The sequence below is a fragment of the Aspergillus neoniger genome, assembly GCF_003184625.1.
Source record: "Aspergillus neoniger CBS 115656 unplaced genomic scaffold BO87scaffold_32, whole genome shotgun sequence".
Taxonomy (NCBI): domain Eukaryota; kingdom Fungi; phylum Ascomycota; class Eurotiomycetes; order Eurotiales; family Aspergillaceae; genus Aspergillus; species Aspergillus neoniger.
In genome coordinates this window covers 169,353-181,377 of record NW_020291160.1, presented here as the reverse complement: position 1 = coordinate 181,377, position 12,025 = coordinate 169,353, and the positions used below count along the sequence as shown (strand labels likewise).

Genomic DNA, 12,025 nt, shown 5'->3' with positions numbered 1-12,025 from the left:
AAAGAAACGCGAAAAACGAAAATACGACCTCTCTCGGAAAAGAAGCAAGTTGAAGGCTAACTGGGTCTTGGTCATCTTTTGCTGAGAAGAGAATGGCCGGAAGGGTAAGGGAGGGGAGGCGGGCGGGACAGCGATGGAAAAGCCAGCGATAGTCCATCTTCATTGGCTTCCAAGAACTTAAGGTACTGGATTCAATATCATTGGTTCTGCACCGAACACTCGCAGAAGCCACCTAGAACCAGAAACTGACCACGGTCTGTCTTTCCCCTCTCTTCCTGCATCCTGGGCGTCCCGTGCCATCCTGCACTCCTCTGAACATGTTCCGTCTACACTACTGGGAGTACCTACTATCTAGATTGATCCCGGTATACTACTTTTCCGAGAAGCCCTGTCCCTAGGCGTTCTCATCACATCGCAGGTGACATTGATGTGGAAAATCACCCTACGGATTACATAGTCCCTGACGCTAGTGGTCCCAAGAAAAAATGAATTGATCAGCTACTAGGAAATAATGCCAACCCGGAGAAATAAAATCAAAAGCGAAATGAAAGGACCAGATGAACACACTCCACCCTTTCCCCAGTTGATGCAGCCCAGGCCAAAACGGTGCAGGCGATTATGCATTGCGGCAGCAGCGGTTACTTCCCCCCGGAAGATGAATGGTGAGCATCATACTGGATGGCCTTGTTCGCGGCAGAGGCAATCGGGCGATCCTCCATGCCTCTAATTCCCGATTCGTAAGGGATTGGCCCCGGCCAATCATCACGGTTCATGTGTCAGTGTCGCTGTCAACTGAAACTTTGCAGTGCGGAGAAAAAAGGGATTTGCAGGCTCTGGGTGGGCACGATCGAGTTCGAAGCGTCATCAACGCATAGACATACATGATACAACCGTGCAGTTGCGACGGTCAATCAGGAGCAGCCGTGACGCACGACCTGCTGCTCCTTCTCGTCTACCTTTAGTGCATTAGACTCAATTGGTACCTTGATTGGCAGGTTTGATCTCCGTTTCCCTTTTCCTGACCCATCTTTTCAGCCCAACCAGCTTCGTTTGGCTTTGGAACTACGGGTCCAAAAAGGCAGCCTAGTGGCAGTGTCTACCTAATTAAGCGTGATTTCAGTCTCTCGGAAAGAGGCAGCTTACAGACTCTATTCCATCTAGGGTATTCCCATAGACGCATCATGCGCCGCCTGCAGAAAAAGAAAACATCAAGTTCTCGAACGGCCGCTGTCCAAAGTGTCGTCAGACGAGAGTCTCCTGACACTCGGCGGATGGCGTGCTCCGTACCTTCTCACCGGATCAATGACCGCGGAGAAGGATCGTTGGTCCAGGAACGTAAACTTAAGATACTGATATGATAAGAACATCGACTGATTTGATTCTATGACAGATGCCTTATGCCATATCCGTGCCCCCTACGCATTCCGCCAGCGCGGAAGTCTCCGATGCGGTACCAGCGCACCGGTACCCTCCCGGCCACAGCAATGAGTAAACCACACCCTAAACAAACCACACAGCCACATTTGCCACAATAATAGCAACCGTACTAATTTCGCACTGGAATAACGATCACCAGAGTGCATTGTGGCCCGTATAGTTATGGTGATCGACTACTCCAAGTGGCTGAGCCGCCATCTGGCTACGAGTCTTGACTCAGACCTGTTCCTGCGCCAAAGATGCCAAGGGATCTACCTGAGCCGAAACCGAGAGAGTCCTAGTGGAGTGATCCCCAATATAGAATTGCACTACAGCAGCGATACCGGTGCTGATATTTCCGCACCACCTCACCATCCCGAAGAAGCAAGTATCGCTGACAACCCGAGAGGAACAACCAAAAAAGCAAATTATCCCAACAGAAATACGTGTTCTCGTCCGAACATCGGATCTAGATCCCCGAGCACGCGTCTAACACGACCCTGGATTATGTCTGTAAATAATCCAGGTGGGTACACATTCTACAAAGTGCTTAGTACTAGCAGGATCCACCGGCCGAGAAATTTATCTTTGACATCATGGGCTCAGCCCCCAAAAGCTTCATGAGCGTACGGCCCAATGACCTCGAGTATAATAATTGAATGCCTCTCCTTCCATTGGATCAATAAAATCCCTCTCTCGCCATTGCCGCGCGCATTTTCTTTTCCTCACACACCACTACCCCTGTCCTATGCCAGTATATCGCTAACTAGCCGCAGGTTGCCTGTCTGCCCTACGGAGTACACCGCGCACATGCTACTACTCCTATTACTACTACTCCTACTACCAATGAGCGGCCATCCATTACAGCAGCAACAGAGGAAGAAGGCATCCCCGAATGTAAGCAAGAACAACTCACTCCATGGCGTGATCATGGCCACCACCGGAACCTTCACATAGCGGGATACCTGCCATCCTACATCGGAACCCTCTCTCCAACAACAAAACCAATAATATCATCAACACCGACCAGCCACTTCTCGGACATGGAGTAAAATCAACAAGATCGACAACGTCAACTATGGTCCCCTAGCTTGCCTAACCAAAGTAAGTAAATATGACCTACAGTGTACCAAGAAACAACCACCTGATCAACACACCGGGACCACACACACACGCACACACTCACTCACTCACACCCATCTATGATCTAAACCAACCAAGTAAGTAACTGAGTAGTAGGAGTAGGAATAGTAGTATCCATGTAGCTGACCGCTCCTTCCCCATCCCCCATCCACCAACCACCAATCCACGATCCCCCCTGCCTACCCAAATAGTACATAACAAGCGAGCCCCAACATCATAAGCTAGCTAAGTAGCTACTACTGTACGTACATCACTGACCCTCCCCCGAGCACCTCCTAATTGTTACCTAAGTACTAACCTACGGTACCTGGTAAGGTAGTAGTCCCCACCCAACCCTGAAACCAACTTCCGTAACTCTAGATAATCAATCAATCAATCAAGGACCCATATTCAGATCAACACCGAACCCCGCCATCTCAAATCTCAACCAGGGTGGATACCGCAATATAACTGGCCACCCAACCCCCAACATGGGGCCAAAAACAACCACCGAACCAAGAAAAATCTTCTTATTTTTTTATCTCTTCGCCCGAGATGATCAGCTGAAATAGCAACAGCAAATTTTTCTATCTCCGGGTGTTTAGTTTACTTAGTTTAGTGGTGGATTGTGGATATCCATTGGCTGATTGATAACAGTTCTGAAACAATGGGTTCGGATGGGTTGGGCGATCATTGCTCGGCTATTCATGCTTCTTTTCATATTTTCATGTGTGTTTTGGACTTGTTTGTGTTTGCTGAACATAAGGATCTACGGTATGGGTCTCCCTCCCTCTTCTACTATGATAGACTAGACTAGTATATATTTGTTTAGTGCTGGTGTATATCAGTTGCTTAGGTGCTGGGTGGAGTTGCCGGTTACTAAACATTGTAGCGCGGCAGCGCGCGTGTGTCCTTGTGTGTGCGTATGTGTGTGTGTGTGAGTATGTGGGTATCCTATTTTAGTACTATCCTGGGGCTTCTCGTGAAGGAAACTTCGGTTCTCAGGTTGAAAATCTCTGCATGTCATATGATATGACGATGATGATGATTGTAATATTGGTAGTGAGGTATGCTAGAGACATGGTGGTAGGTTATTGGCTCTTGAGGTTTGCTATCTTACAGGCTACTCCACACGCATACTGGTTTACAGGTTTGGGATCCTACTGTGCATGACTTCCAAGACATGATATACGGAGATACGCACTGGAATACTCATAGGGCCGCGGTTGCCGGGAAGCATTGGTCTAAATTGCTACACTTAAAAAGTACTTTCGATTTACAGAGCGGGTGTTCAGGGGGAGTAAAAGTAGTGGCAAGCAAGAAATCATGCGAGCGGGCTTGAATCTCCACCCTCCGAATCGCAGGAGGGACCCCGCTGGTCTCTTGCGCGGGATCGCCCTCCCTCAGGCAAGAGTGCCTCGGATTTTGAAACAACCGCATCATGTCGTATACGGGTGATGCTGGGAGATAATCGGTGGGCGCGGCAGGGAGGGGAAAGGGAACGGAGGGCATAAAGGAATACATGATTGGGCAAATATTTTTAACTTGATTCTCAACGCGTGCGAGCGCTTGATGATCTTCGGCCGGGTCGCATGACGTGCACTAATCTTCCAAGGACTATTGCCGCCTTCCAAGGGCTGAGCGTCGTCGGCAGCTGATGAGAATCTTTCTCCCAGCATCCTTTGCGCTGAGCGGTTCCTGACTTGCTCAGTCCTGGCCTCCATTCTCCCATGGTACAATCTATCCGCTAAACCGGAACCGGGTCGCCTCCAGCCGGCCCAGCCCTTCTCTAGGTGCCACGTTCCGTCGCCGGTATGAGTTGGTGAAGTCTATGCGTGCTTGTCAGCCAATGTAAAGCTTGCGAGAAAATGCTAGTTTCACCATACCTTGAAGAAGGACCCGGATCTTCCGCACCTCACCCGAGTGGACCTTGTCGAAGATGCCCTTCAGCAACCTCTCCGCCTCACCCGGCTTCATGGTGCCGGCGGGAAGCATCTGCAGCGTGGCCTGAAGCCACGTTCCTGCCTGTTCGGGCATAAGTTCGAACAGCATCATCATCACGCTGGATGCGTCGGGGAAGCACTCTCCCGGGAACGAGAACATCATACCCGTCAGGATATGCTGCGTAAGTAGCTGGCCTTGCGACGCAATCAGCTGCTTGACGGCCTCGCGGATTTCGGGCGGGTTGGTGTAGGAGCTCCCATCTGAAGTGGTGAATTCGGATACCGTTGGCTTATCGAAAGCGAAGCTAAAGAGGTCGTGGTAATAATGAAGGGTGGCCATGAGTGGGTCAATCTGCTGGAGGGTGAGAGCGCTGAGTGCGGCGGAGAAGATCGGCACGGACAGCGACGAAGTGACACACTCCTTGGGGTAATACCGGACGGCATCGGAAGACAAACGATAGAAGTCCTCGATAACTGGTTGTACCTGATTAGCTTGAGGCGCAACGAGCAGCCAATTTCCAGCTGGGGGAGCACCTACCATCTGGGAGATTCTCGGGGGGCAGATCATTCAAGGTCCGCAGGAATGCGACCGCTTGCTGCTCGTAAAACTGGAAGACAGCATGGCTGGTGGAGGGATCAACGAATTCAGCACCCTCGGAGAACTCGCGCACGACAGCGTCAGTGGCCCACAGGAAGCATCCTTCTCGTGATGCCTCGAATCCGCTTGCAAGACTCTGCGCTAGCGTGGGTAGGAGCGGAGTCATAGCCGTGCGGTAAGAAATAATCATGTTTCTCCAGCAACGGCAGACGCGCTCTAAAATCGGCGTGGACGAGGTAAAGTTCATCACGATTGTCGTCATGATTGGCAAGATTTCGCCGCAATACTTGACTGCGGGGTTCTCTTCCCGGGGTGAGACGTATGGGTTCACGACCAGGATGAAGATCGTAATCAACTGAAGGTGATCTACCATGCAGTTAGTATGCAGAGTGCCTTTTAATTTTGAAGTATACCTACCAGCAACAGCCCGCTGGCCCTCTTCATCCTTAGCGTTGTTCGCTAAGTTCATGATGCGTGCCATAATGGGGTCACAGAACAACTTCATCGTCTCGTAGATCTTCTCCAGTGGCTGCACTGCAACCACAGCCGCGACACCCTCGGTTATCTCTTCCTGACTGGCCGGTTTCAGCTTGTCAAGGACCGACTCGTAAAACGAGTGTAGTTGGGCAATGTGACCTCCAAGCAACTTCTGGCAGTCCGTGCCCAAGAACTTGAAGGCCAAGGCTGCAGCCTGAACCACCTCCGGAGAGCTGTGCTGGAAGCCGGAAATGACATAGTTTAGTTGCGCCTCCAATGTCTCGGGATGCTGTGCAGTCCACTCGGTGTAACGCGCTAACGCCATGATGGCCTGGAATCGCACTTTTTCTTGGTTCGGAATCTGCACGATGAGGGGAATGACCTGTGTCAGGACAACATTCTCCTCAGGGTCGACCATACGGCCCATGGCGCGCAAACTAAACAGGGGCGCTTCAAGCTCTTGCCAGTTGGGAACATGGTCGTCGCTGGACTGAGAGGCATATTTGGAGACCCATTGTTGGATCAGCTGATAAGCCTTGGTCAAGCACTCATTGACCCCAATGACCGCACAGCAATCCTTGAGCACATCTCCCATAGCGTGCCGGAAATGCCGAAATTTCTCTTCCTGCTCCCGATCGCCACCGAAAAGGTCCGTCTCACCCTCCTCCGGCCGCGGGTACTCGAGGTGCTTGACCATGATGTCCACGAGGCTAGAGAAGATATCACTAAAGCCAGTCCGTGCATCCGCATATCGCTCCAAAGTAACATATTGCTTCAACTCGTACCAGAAGACGAAAGTAAGGGAAATCGCGTCCCGCTCCCAGTCGCGAGCGCAACACTCTAGGACCGCTTCGACCAGCCCGCGGAAGTCAGTCGGCAGGCGTGCCATCAGAACCACCCAGGCCTCGCCAGCTTCAGCAAACAGCCTCGTGATACCCCTGTAAGCATCTGTGTCTTCCGCTTCGGCGAATTCGGCAATCTTCGGGCGCAGGGACATTAATCGCGGATACAGGGCCTGGATGATGGGCAGTGAATCATCGACCTCCCGAGTGTCTCTATACAAGGTGCACATGCTATCGACCGCAGACTCGAATGATCGGTCGTCATCAAGAGCCTTGAGAATCACATCCATTAAGGGTGAGTCAACAATCTTCGACGCCGGGATCTCGCGCATCCATGAGGTGATACAGTCGAGGAGACGGGGGTTAGTAGACGCAGTAGCTAAACCAGAAATATAATCAGCATATCAACATATTATGAAGCTGACTCGACGGCTGGGCACGTACGGGATGACTGAGCATATTGAATCAGAAGGTGCATGACCTGTTCGGCGTTGTCTTCCAACAGTTCTTTCGTCCTGGAATCAAGGTCCTCTTCCTAAGTCAAGCCAGCAGGTTAGAGTCGCGTTTGTCGCGGTATAAAAGGTCGTCGCCTATCGCGTAGAAACGGAGTGTAAACAGGTGAGGTGTTGATGCCGCCGAACATACACTGAGATTGATTTTACGACCCTCGGTCACTTCTTCCGGGAGAATCTTGAGAAACTCCAACACACAATCCCCCGCGCTGCTACCCAGAGCCGCGCCAACTGTGGGTAGGACGTCCTTCCAGTCCAGCATTTGGATGGCCAGGCTCGCCAGACAGACGCAAAGCTGTGTCTGGATCGGCCGAGGGCCTGCAGCATAAGCCACAAGCAGGTTCAGAACGGAGTCTCGGAGGGCGAGTATCGATTCCGCGGGTAGCTGGTCGAGGTCGAAGATAATCTGGGACGGTCAGTACGGGATGCCAGTACCGCGTCATGTAGGTGATGGGATCGCTTCACCTTTCCTTTCAACGTGGTCGCTGCGAACAACTTGGCCTCGACAGGGACATCGGGGGACTGTAGCATTTCGTGGGTAATAGTCCATGCTTCAATCTAGATAGAAGCCGAATCATGATTAGCATGCAATGTCATGGGCGGCGTGGAACAATCGGCCCTGGGGAGGAAGAATGAGGGGTAGGGATGAACGGACTGATTTCTGGAACTTCTCCAGGAACTCATGGGCGTGTTCTTTCTCCGATCGCGAGACATTTCCTGACATAGTCGTGACTGCCGCGAGGACAGCACCAAAGGACTGCCCTGCGGTCCCCTCCTTGCTGGCCATCTTGGACGAGGAGTGGGATGTTTTGGGATTGTTCGAGTTGGGAATGGGAGAAGAGGGGTTCAGCCAGGCCGGGAGGCTCAACACCTATGCAGTGCGATCATGAACAGTCATTAAACAAACATTAAAGAACAAGCCACCTCGATGGAATCAGCGCTAAAACCTTCAGCACAGTGGCGGAGAGAGGGATCGGGGGGTAAGTGACTGGTTAGTGGAGGTGGGATGTGGTGACGATCGACCCAAAGGGAAAAGTTGGTGAGCCGCAATCGTCCCCGAGGCGGCAAGAACGATGGAAGCTTGCTTCACCACCTTCCCGATCTTTCTCGACCTTCTCTCCCAGCACCACCCGCCTAACAACCACCACCACGCGTCTCTTTCTCGATCAACCGAACGGCATTCCCGTCTGTTGGTCTCCTGTCGCTGCCTTCGCCTCTTGATATCCTACACATTCCTTCCATCCACCCATCACAATGACCGGTCGTGGAGGCGGTGGAGCCGCTCGCAAGACCCTGCTTGCGCCGATTCATTTCATCTTCAAGCTTCTTCAGCAACGGTCTACAGTCTCTATCTGGCTTTACGAGCAGCTTGCTTTCCGCATAGAGGGAAAGATCAGGGTAAATAGATTCTGGCGACATGTTTGCGTGGGATTTGACTAATCGACTGGTGTAGGGTTTTGACGAGTTCATGAACCTTGTCATTGACGATGCAGTGGAGGTTCGCATGGCTACAAAGTCCGAGGAAGAGAAGCGGAGACCTCTAGGTATGCGGCAGTTTAGCTTTTGTGTTCTCCCCTTTGGTGCTGCAATGCTGATAACAATCTTGAAAAACCTAGGCCAAATACTGCTCAAGGGCGACAACGTGTCTCTTATTCAGGCCGTGCAGTGAATTTAACGGGGGCGTTTAAGGATTTCGGAAGCCAGGAAAGGGAAAATTAATCATTCATCTCCGACTTCGTGCCGTGATACGATATCGTTTGCATTTTCTAAACACTTTTTTTACGGGTTCTCGCTGGAGTACAATTATCTGCACATTATTGTCGCATTAGATGAAAACATGGACATGAAAGGGCTCGCTTCTTTTCTGGATATCCTATCAGCGTTGGCGCACGAGGCACCGGTCATCGCCGACCATGAGGACGTCTACTAGCCAGTCGTGATCCGCAACTGGGATCTTTTCGGTCGGAGCCAGCACTTGTTCTTTGAGAGCCAGCGCGACTATACGAGGGGTTAGTGATGGAATATGCTCGGGTTGACTGCTGTCATCTGGAACAACTATGCCTTACCTAGTAGAGGCAGTTTCGGTGCCGTTGTTGTGCTCTCGGGACCTTTGGAGTACCTTGTCAGGAAATGATCATAGTAACCCTTGCCATGGCCCAATCTTCTGAATCCCTCATCGAACGCCATTCCTGGCATGACAATCAAATCCAACCCGTACGGTCCCTGCGTAGAATCTTCGGGCTGGGGTGAGACTCCCTTGCCCCCGAAGCAGTTCCTCTTGTTAAGCACACTTGCTTGCGACAGCGATGGAATTCCCCACTTGTCCGGCTCGAGCGATCTGAACTCATCCATCGACTCCAGCAGCAACATATCCATGACTGATGTCTTTGGCTGTGACGACAACTCGAAATTGTGTATGTAAGGTACGAAGACTTCTTTGCCATTGGCCAGGGCATCCTGCACTATCGCCGTTGTAGAGAGTTCGCCGGCTGGCATGGACAGATAGACCCCGATCCTCTTCGCATCCCGATATTCCTGGAGAGAGAGGAGTTGATTCGTAGCGATTCTGGCTGTGGGAGGTCAGCACATGCCGCGACCATATTGGGCAGAAGCGAATCGAGATCCCTGACATTGATTGGCAATAGAGTCGGCGGGGATCTGCTGGAGAGCATCCCGCATCCTCCGGCGAAGGTCCCTCTTTGCGACTTGCAACCCAGCCATCATCTTGGTCCTTGCTTGCACGATGAGAACGCGGTGTACGCAGACCAGCGACCACTGTTTGTCTACCCGGTCTGCCCAAGGTGCTTCACCTAGTTAGTCTGGTAGTAGCCGAAGCGGGCGTGGCTTGGCAGGCGAACATGTTTTGGCGGATGATTTGCATGGCGGTTCATTTGTTTGATCGGCAGGGCCAGTGGCACGTACCGGGGGGAGCTCTTGTGTACTCCACCCTTCAAGGGCCGCCTGCGTTGTTGCGCCTTTCGACGCATTCCTCTCGCTCTCTACCCTCTGCCTCTCCCTTTCTTCTGTATTGACTCTCTTCTCGTGGGTATGATCACAACATGATGGCAACGTGCTTCTTATTTGGCCTTCTATTAACTGCTGTTGGGGCCAGCAGCCACAGCGCATCGGATCTAGAAGGAACATGGACAACCAAGTCCCGCCAAGTTGTGACAGGTCCAGTATGTTTTGCGCCGTGTTGATTGTTTACCACTTTCGATGGGCCAGTTCTACCTGTACGCTAACCGTTTAACGTTCGATGTTTACAGGGCTTCTACGATCCGTTTAATGATAAATTCCTCGAACCCAATCTCACTGGTATCTCGTACTCGTTCAACGCCAATGGACATTATGAAGAAGCCTACTATCGTGCCATTGCCAACCGTTAGTCCCAGAATCCTCTATCGCGTGTATTTCCCCGATTCTGACATGTCATGATCAATAAATAGCCCAGGATCCTTCCTGCCCAAAGGGGATTATGCAATGGCAGCACGGTACCTATACTGTAAACAGTGATGGATCGATGGACCTGACTCCGATCGCTGTCGATGGACGCCAGCTCTTATCAGATCCATGTCAGTCCTCTACGGGGACCTATACCAGATACAACCAAACTGAGCATTTTGAGGTACATGGGTTCTCCCCATTAACTATATAATAGCTACTGACAGGTATAGTCGTTTTCTGTTTCGGTAGACTCATACCATGGTGTACAACGCCTTGACGTCAAGAACTTCGACGGATCGCCGATGCATCCAATGTATCTTATATACAAACCGCCCCAGATGTTACCTACGCAGACGCTCAATCCAACCTCCTCCAATAAGAGTAAACGCCAGGTCGTGGGGGATACTGGAGGTCGCTTCAGCATAAAGAACTTGGTCAGCAGGGAGAAAGTTGGTGACCCGAATAACTGGCTGTGGCTCGGTATATTCATGACCACACTCGGAGGGATCACTTTACTTCGCTCTTAGATGACCGCGAAACTTGCGCGTTACCACCGAGCAAGTACGATGGACGGCTGGATATGAATGGATATGGAGTTCGGAACATTACTGGGAGGGCAAATAGGAATGGATAAATAAGGTCGGTAATTCTTGGGATGGCATACAACCTGGCGCTGGGAACTTTCGTCTTTCTCTTTTGGCACAGTACGCCTACATGACCTATAGCATGAAGGCACGCGAGTTCTGCTTGTTTTTACTATGCAACTTTATGGCGACCCGAAATCCCGCCTAATGGACAATTCTTGACTTCTCATCCGTCGTATGCATTTCATTGAGAGGGGAATCAGGCAACTGGTCTAGGTATGCGTATTATACATGTAGTTATTATACATTTTCTCGTGTCAGCCATTAAGCGGAAGAAACCGCTTCTTTGGCAATTCTTGCAACTTCGGATCTCTCGGCGGGCTTGCCATCCAGGGCTCCTCCAGGGGAAAAGAGAGACTTGAGTAGGAATCCAACCTCGATCTTCTTGCCCGTCTCCTTCAACTTGGCAAGTTCCTCAGCAACGATCGTCTTGATATCGTCCACGCTCATGGTCTTCACCTGGGCGCCATATTCTTCCAATATCGCAATGTGTCGATCCTCAGTTTCCTTCAAGTCGGGGCGGTTCTCAGACTCGAATTCTTTAGCAGCATCCTTCGAAGCAGAAATGCGCTTGCGGATCAAAGACAAGAGTTGGAGGTCAGTCTGGATGGGCGAGTTGGTTTTGGCGGCGTTGTTGGTTTCGGAGATGAGAGCGCGAAGAACATTCAACCTAATAATTGGGAAGTAATTCGTCAGCATTGACGCGCAAATAGCACCCGGAGTCTTAGGTAAGAATTAGAAGTACCTAGGCGTATCCTTAGCTCGCATGGCAGTCTTGAGATCGGTTCTCAATGCGGTCATCAAAGGCGGCAGAGTCGGACCAGCAGTGGAGTTCCAGCGCACCAGGCGCAGACCCAGACGGGATGTGAGACGCATTGAGGAAAGCATAGTGAACAAGAGAATAGCAGTAACACTCTTCAATGGCACAATGGATGAATGGGCTTTGCGGTGTTTGTTGCGGGCATGAAATCATGGGCGGAGGAAAAGCAACGCAAAGGCGGAGAGAGCTTGGGCAGGACCTCACCTC

At 51.2% G+C, this 12,025-nt stretch overlaps 5 protein-coding genes across 5 annotated transcripts; 2 read left to right on the top strand and 3 right to left on the bottom strand.

Annotated features, from left to right (window-relative positions):
• Positions 1–4,170: 4,170 nt before the first annotated feature.
• On the bottom strand, positions 4,171–7,870 carry BO87DRAFT_142546 (nuclear import receptor MTR10). The gene is made up of 8 exons (XM_025618126.1): positions 7,566–7,870; positions 7,376–7,468; positions 7,044–7,316; positions 6,843–6,933; positions 5,497–6,777; positions 5,020–5,445; positions 4,425–4,955; positions 4,171–4,367 (listed from the first exon to the last, which is right to left on the bottom strand). Exons 1-8 carry the CDS (start codon positions 7,695–7,697, stop codon positions 4,279–4,281), a joined length of 2,916 nt encoding a protein of 971 aa, XP_025476440.1. The 5' UTR covers positions 7,698–7,870; the 3' UTR covers positions 4,171–4,278.
• A 59-nt stretch (positions 7,871–7,929) lies between these two features.
• Positions 7,930–8,908, top strand: BO87DRAFT_379368 (small nuclear ribonucleoprotein E). Its single transcript, XM_025624021.1, has 3 exons — positions 7,930–8,307; positions 8,363–8,450; positions 8,523–8,908. Exons 1-3 carry the CDS (start codon positions 8,165–8,167, stop codon positions 8,577–8,579), a joined length of 288 nt encoding a protein of 95 aa, XP_025476439.1. The 5' UTR covers positions 7,930–8,164; the 3' UTR covers positions 8,580–8,908.
• Positions 8,648–9,755, bottom strand: BO87DRAFT_379367 (5-formyltetrahydrofolate cyclo-ligase). The gene is made up of 3 exons (XM_025624020.1): positions 9,541–9,755; positions 8,977–9,480; positions 8,648–8,908 (listed from the first exon to the last, which is right to left on the bottom strand). Exons 1-3 carry the CDS (start codon positions 9,632–9,634, stop codon positions 8,787–8,789), a joined length of 720 nt encoding a protein of 239 aa, XP_025476438.1. The 5' UTR covers positions 9,635–9,755; the 3' UTR covers positions 8,648–8,786.
• Positions 9,756–9,856: 101 nt separating this feature from the next.
• On the top strand, positions 9,857–11,151 carry BO87DRAFT_461815 (uncharacterized protein). Its single transcript, XM_025629122.1, has 4 exons — positions 9,857–10,089; positions 10,177–10,291; positions 10,357–10,535; positions 10,585–11,151. Exons 1-4 carry the CDS (start codon positions 9,970–9,972, stop codon positions 10,879–10,881), a joined length of 711 nt encoding a protein of 236 aa, XP_025476437.1. The 5' UTR covers positions 9,857–9,969; the 3' UTR covers positions 10,882–11,151.
• A 17-nt stretch (positions 11,152–11,168) lies between these two features.
• Positions 11,169–11,966, bottom strand: BO87DRAFT_418517 (uncharacterized protein). The gene is made up of 2 exons (XM_025626891.1): positions 11,744–11,966; positions 11,169–11,668 (listed from the first exon to the last, which is right to left on the bottom strand). Exons 1-2 carry the CDS (start codon positions 11,884–11,886, stop codon positions 11,263–11,265), a joined length of 549 nt encoding a protein of 182 aa, XP_025476436.1. The 5' UTR covers positions 11,887–11,966; the 3' UTR covers positions 11,169–11,262.
• Positions 11,967–12,025: the final 59 nt, after the last annotated feature.

Bases quoted from the DNA above. Each gene is read 5' to 3' on its own strand.
- BO87DRAFT_142546 (XM_025618126.1), bottom strand. From the start codon at position 7,697: ATGGCCAGCAAGGAGGGGACCGCAGGGCAGTCCTTTGGTGCTGTCCTC. The intron at 7,317-7,375 runs GTGAAGCGATCC...TGACCGTCCCAG, and splicing joins CGACCACGTTGAAAGGAAAG to ATTATCTTCGACCTCGACCA. The intron at 4,368-4,424 runs GTATGGTGAAAC...AAGCACGCATAG, and splicing joins GATCCGGGTCCTTCTTCAAG to ACTTCACCAACTCATACCGG.
- BO87DRAFT_418517 (XM_025626891.1), bottom strand. From the start codon at position 11,886: ATGCTTTCCTCAATGCGTCTCACATCCCGTCTGGGTCTGCGCCTGGTG. The intron at 11,669-11,743 runs GTACTTCTAATT...CCCAATTATTAG, and splicing joins CGAGCTAAGGATACGCCTAG to GTTGAATGTTCTTCGCGCTC.
- BO87DRAFT_461815 (XM_025629122.1), top strand. From the start codon at position 9,970: ATGATGGCAACGTGCTTCTTATTTGGCCTTCTATTAACTGCTGTTGGG. The intron at 10,090-10,176 runs GTATGTTTTGCG...CGATGTTTACAG, and splicing joins GCCAAGTTGTGACAGGTCCA to GGCTTCTACGATCCGTTTAA. The intron at 10,536-10,584 runs GTACATGGGTTC...TGACAGGTATAG, and splicing joins ACCAAACTGAGCATTTTGAG to TCGTTTTCTGTTTCGGTAGA.
- BO87DRAFT_379368 (XM_025624021.1), top strand. From the start codon at position 8,165: ATGACCGGTCGTGGAGGCGGTGGAGCCGCTCGCAAGACCCTGCTTGCG. The intron at 8,308-8,362 runs GGTAAATAGATT...TCGACTGGTGTA, and splicing joins CGCATAGAGGGAAAGATCAG to GGGTTTTGACGAGTTCATGA. The intron at 8,451-8,522 runs CTAGGTATGCGG...ATCTTGAAAAAC, and splicing joins AGGAAGAGAAGCGGAGACCT to CTAGGCCAAATACTGCTCAA.
- BO87DRAFT_379367 (XM_025624020.1), bottom strand. From the start codon at position 9,634: ATGATGGCTGGGTTGCAAGTCGCAAAGAGGGACCTTCGCCGGAGGATG. The intron at 9,481-9,540 runs GTCAGGGATCTC...GACCTCCCACAG, and splicing joins CGACTCTATTGCCAATCAAT to CCAGAATCGCTACGAATCAA. The intron at 8,909-8,976 runs GTAAGGCATAGT...CCCCTCGTATAG, and splicing joins ACCGAAACTGCCTCTACTAG to TCGCGCTGGCTCTCAAAGAA.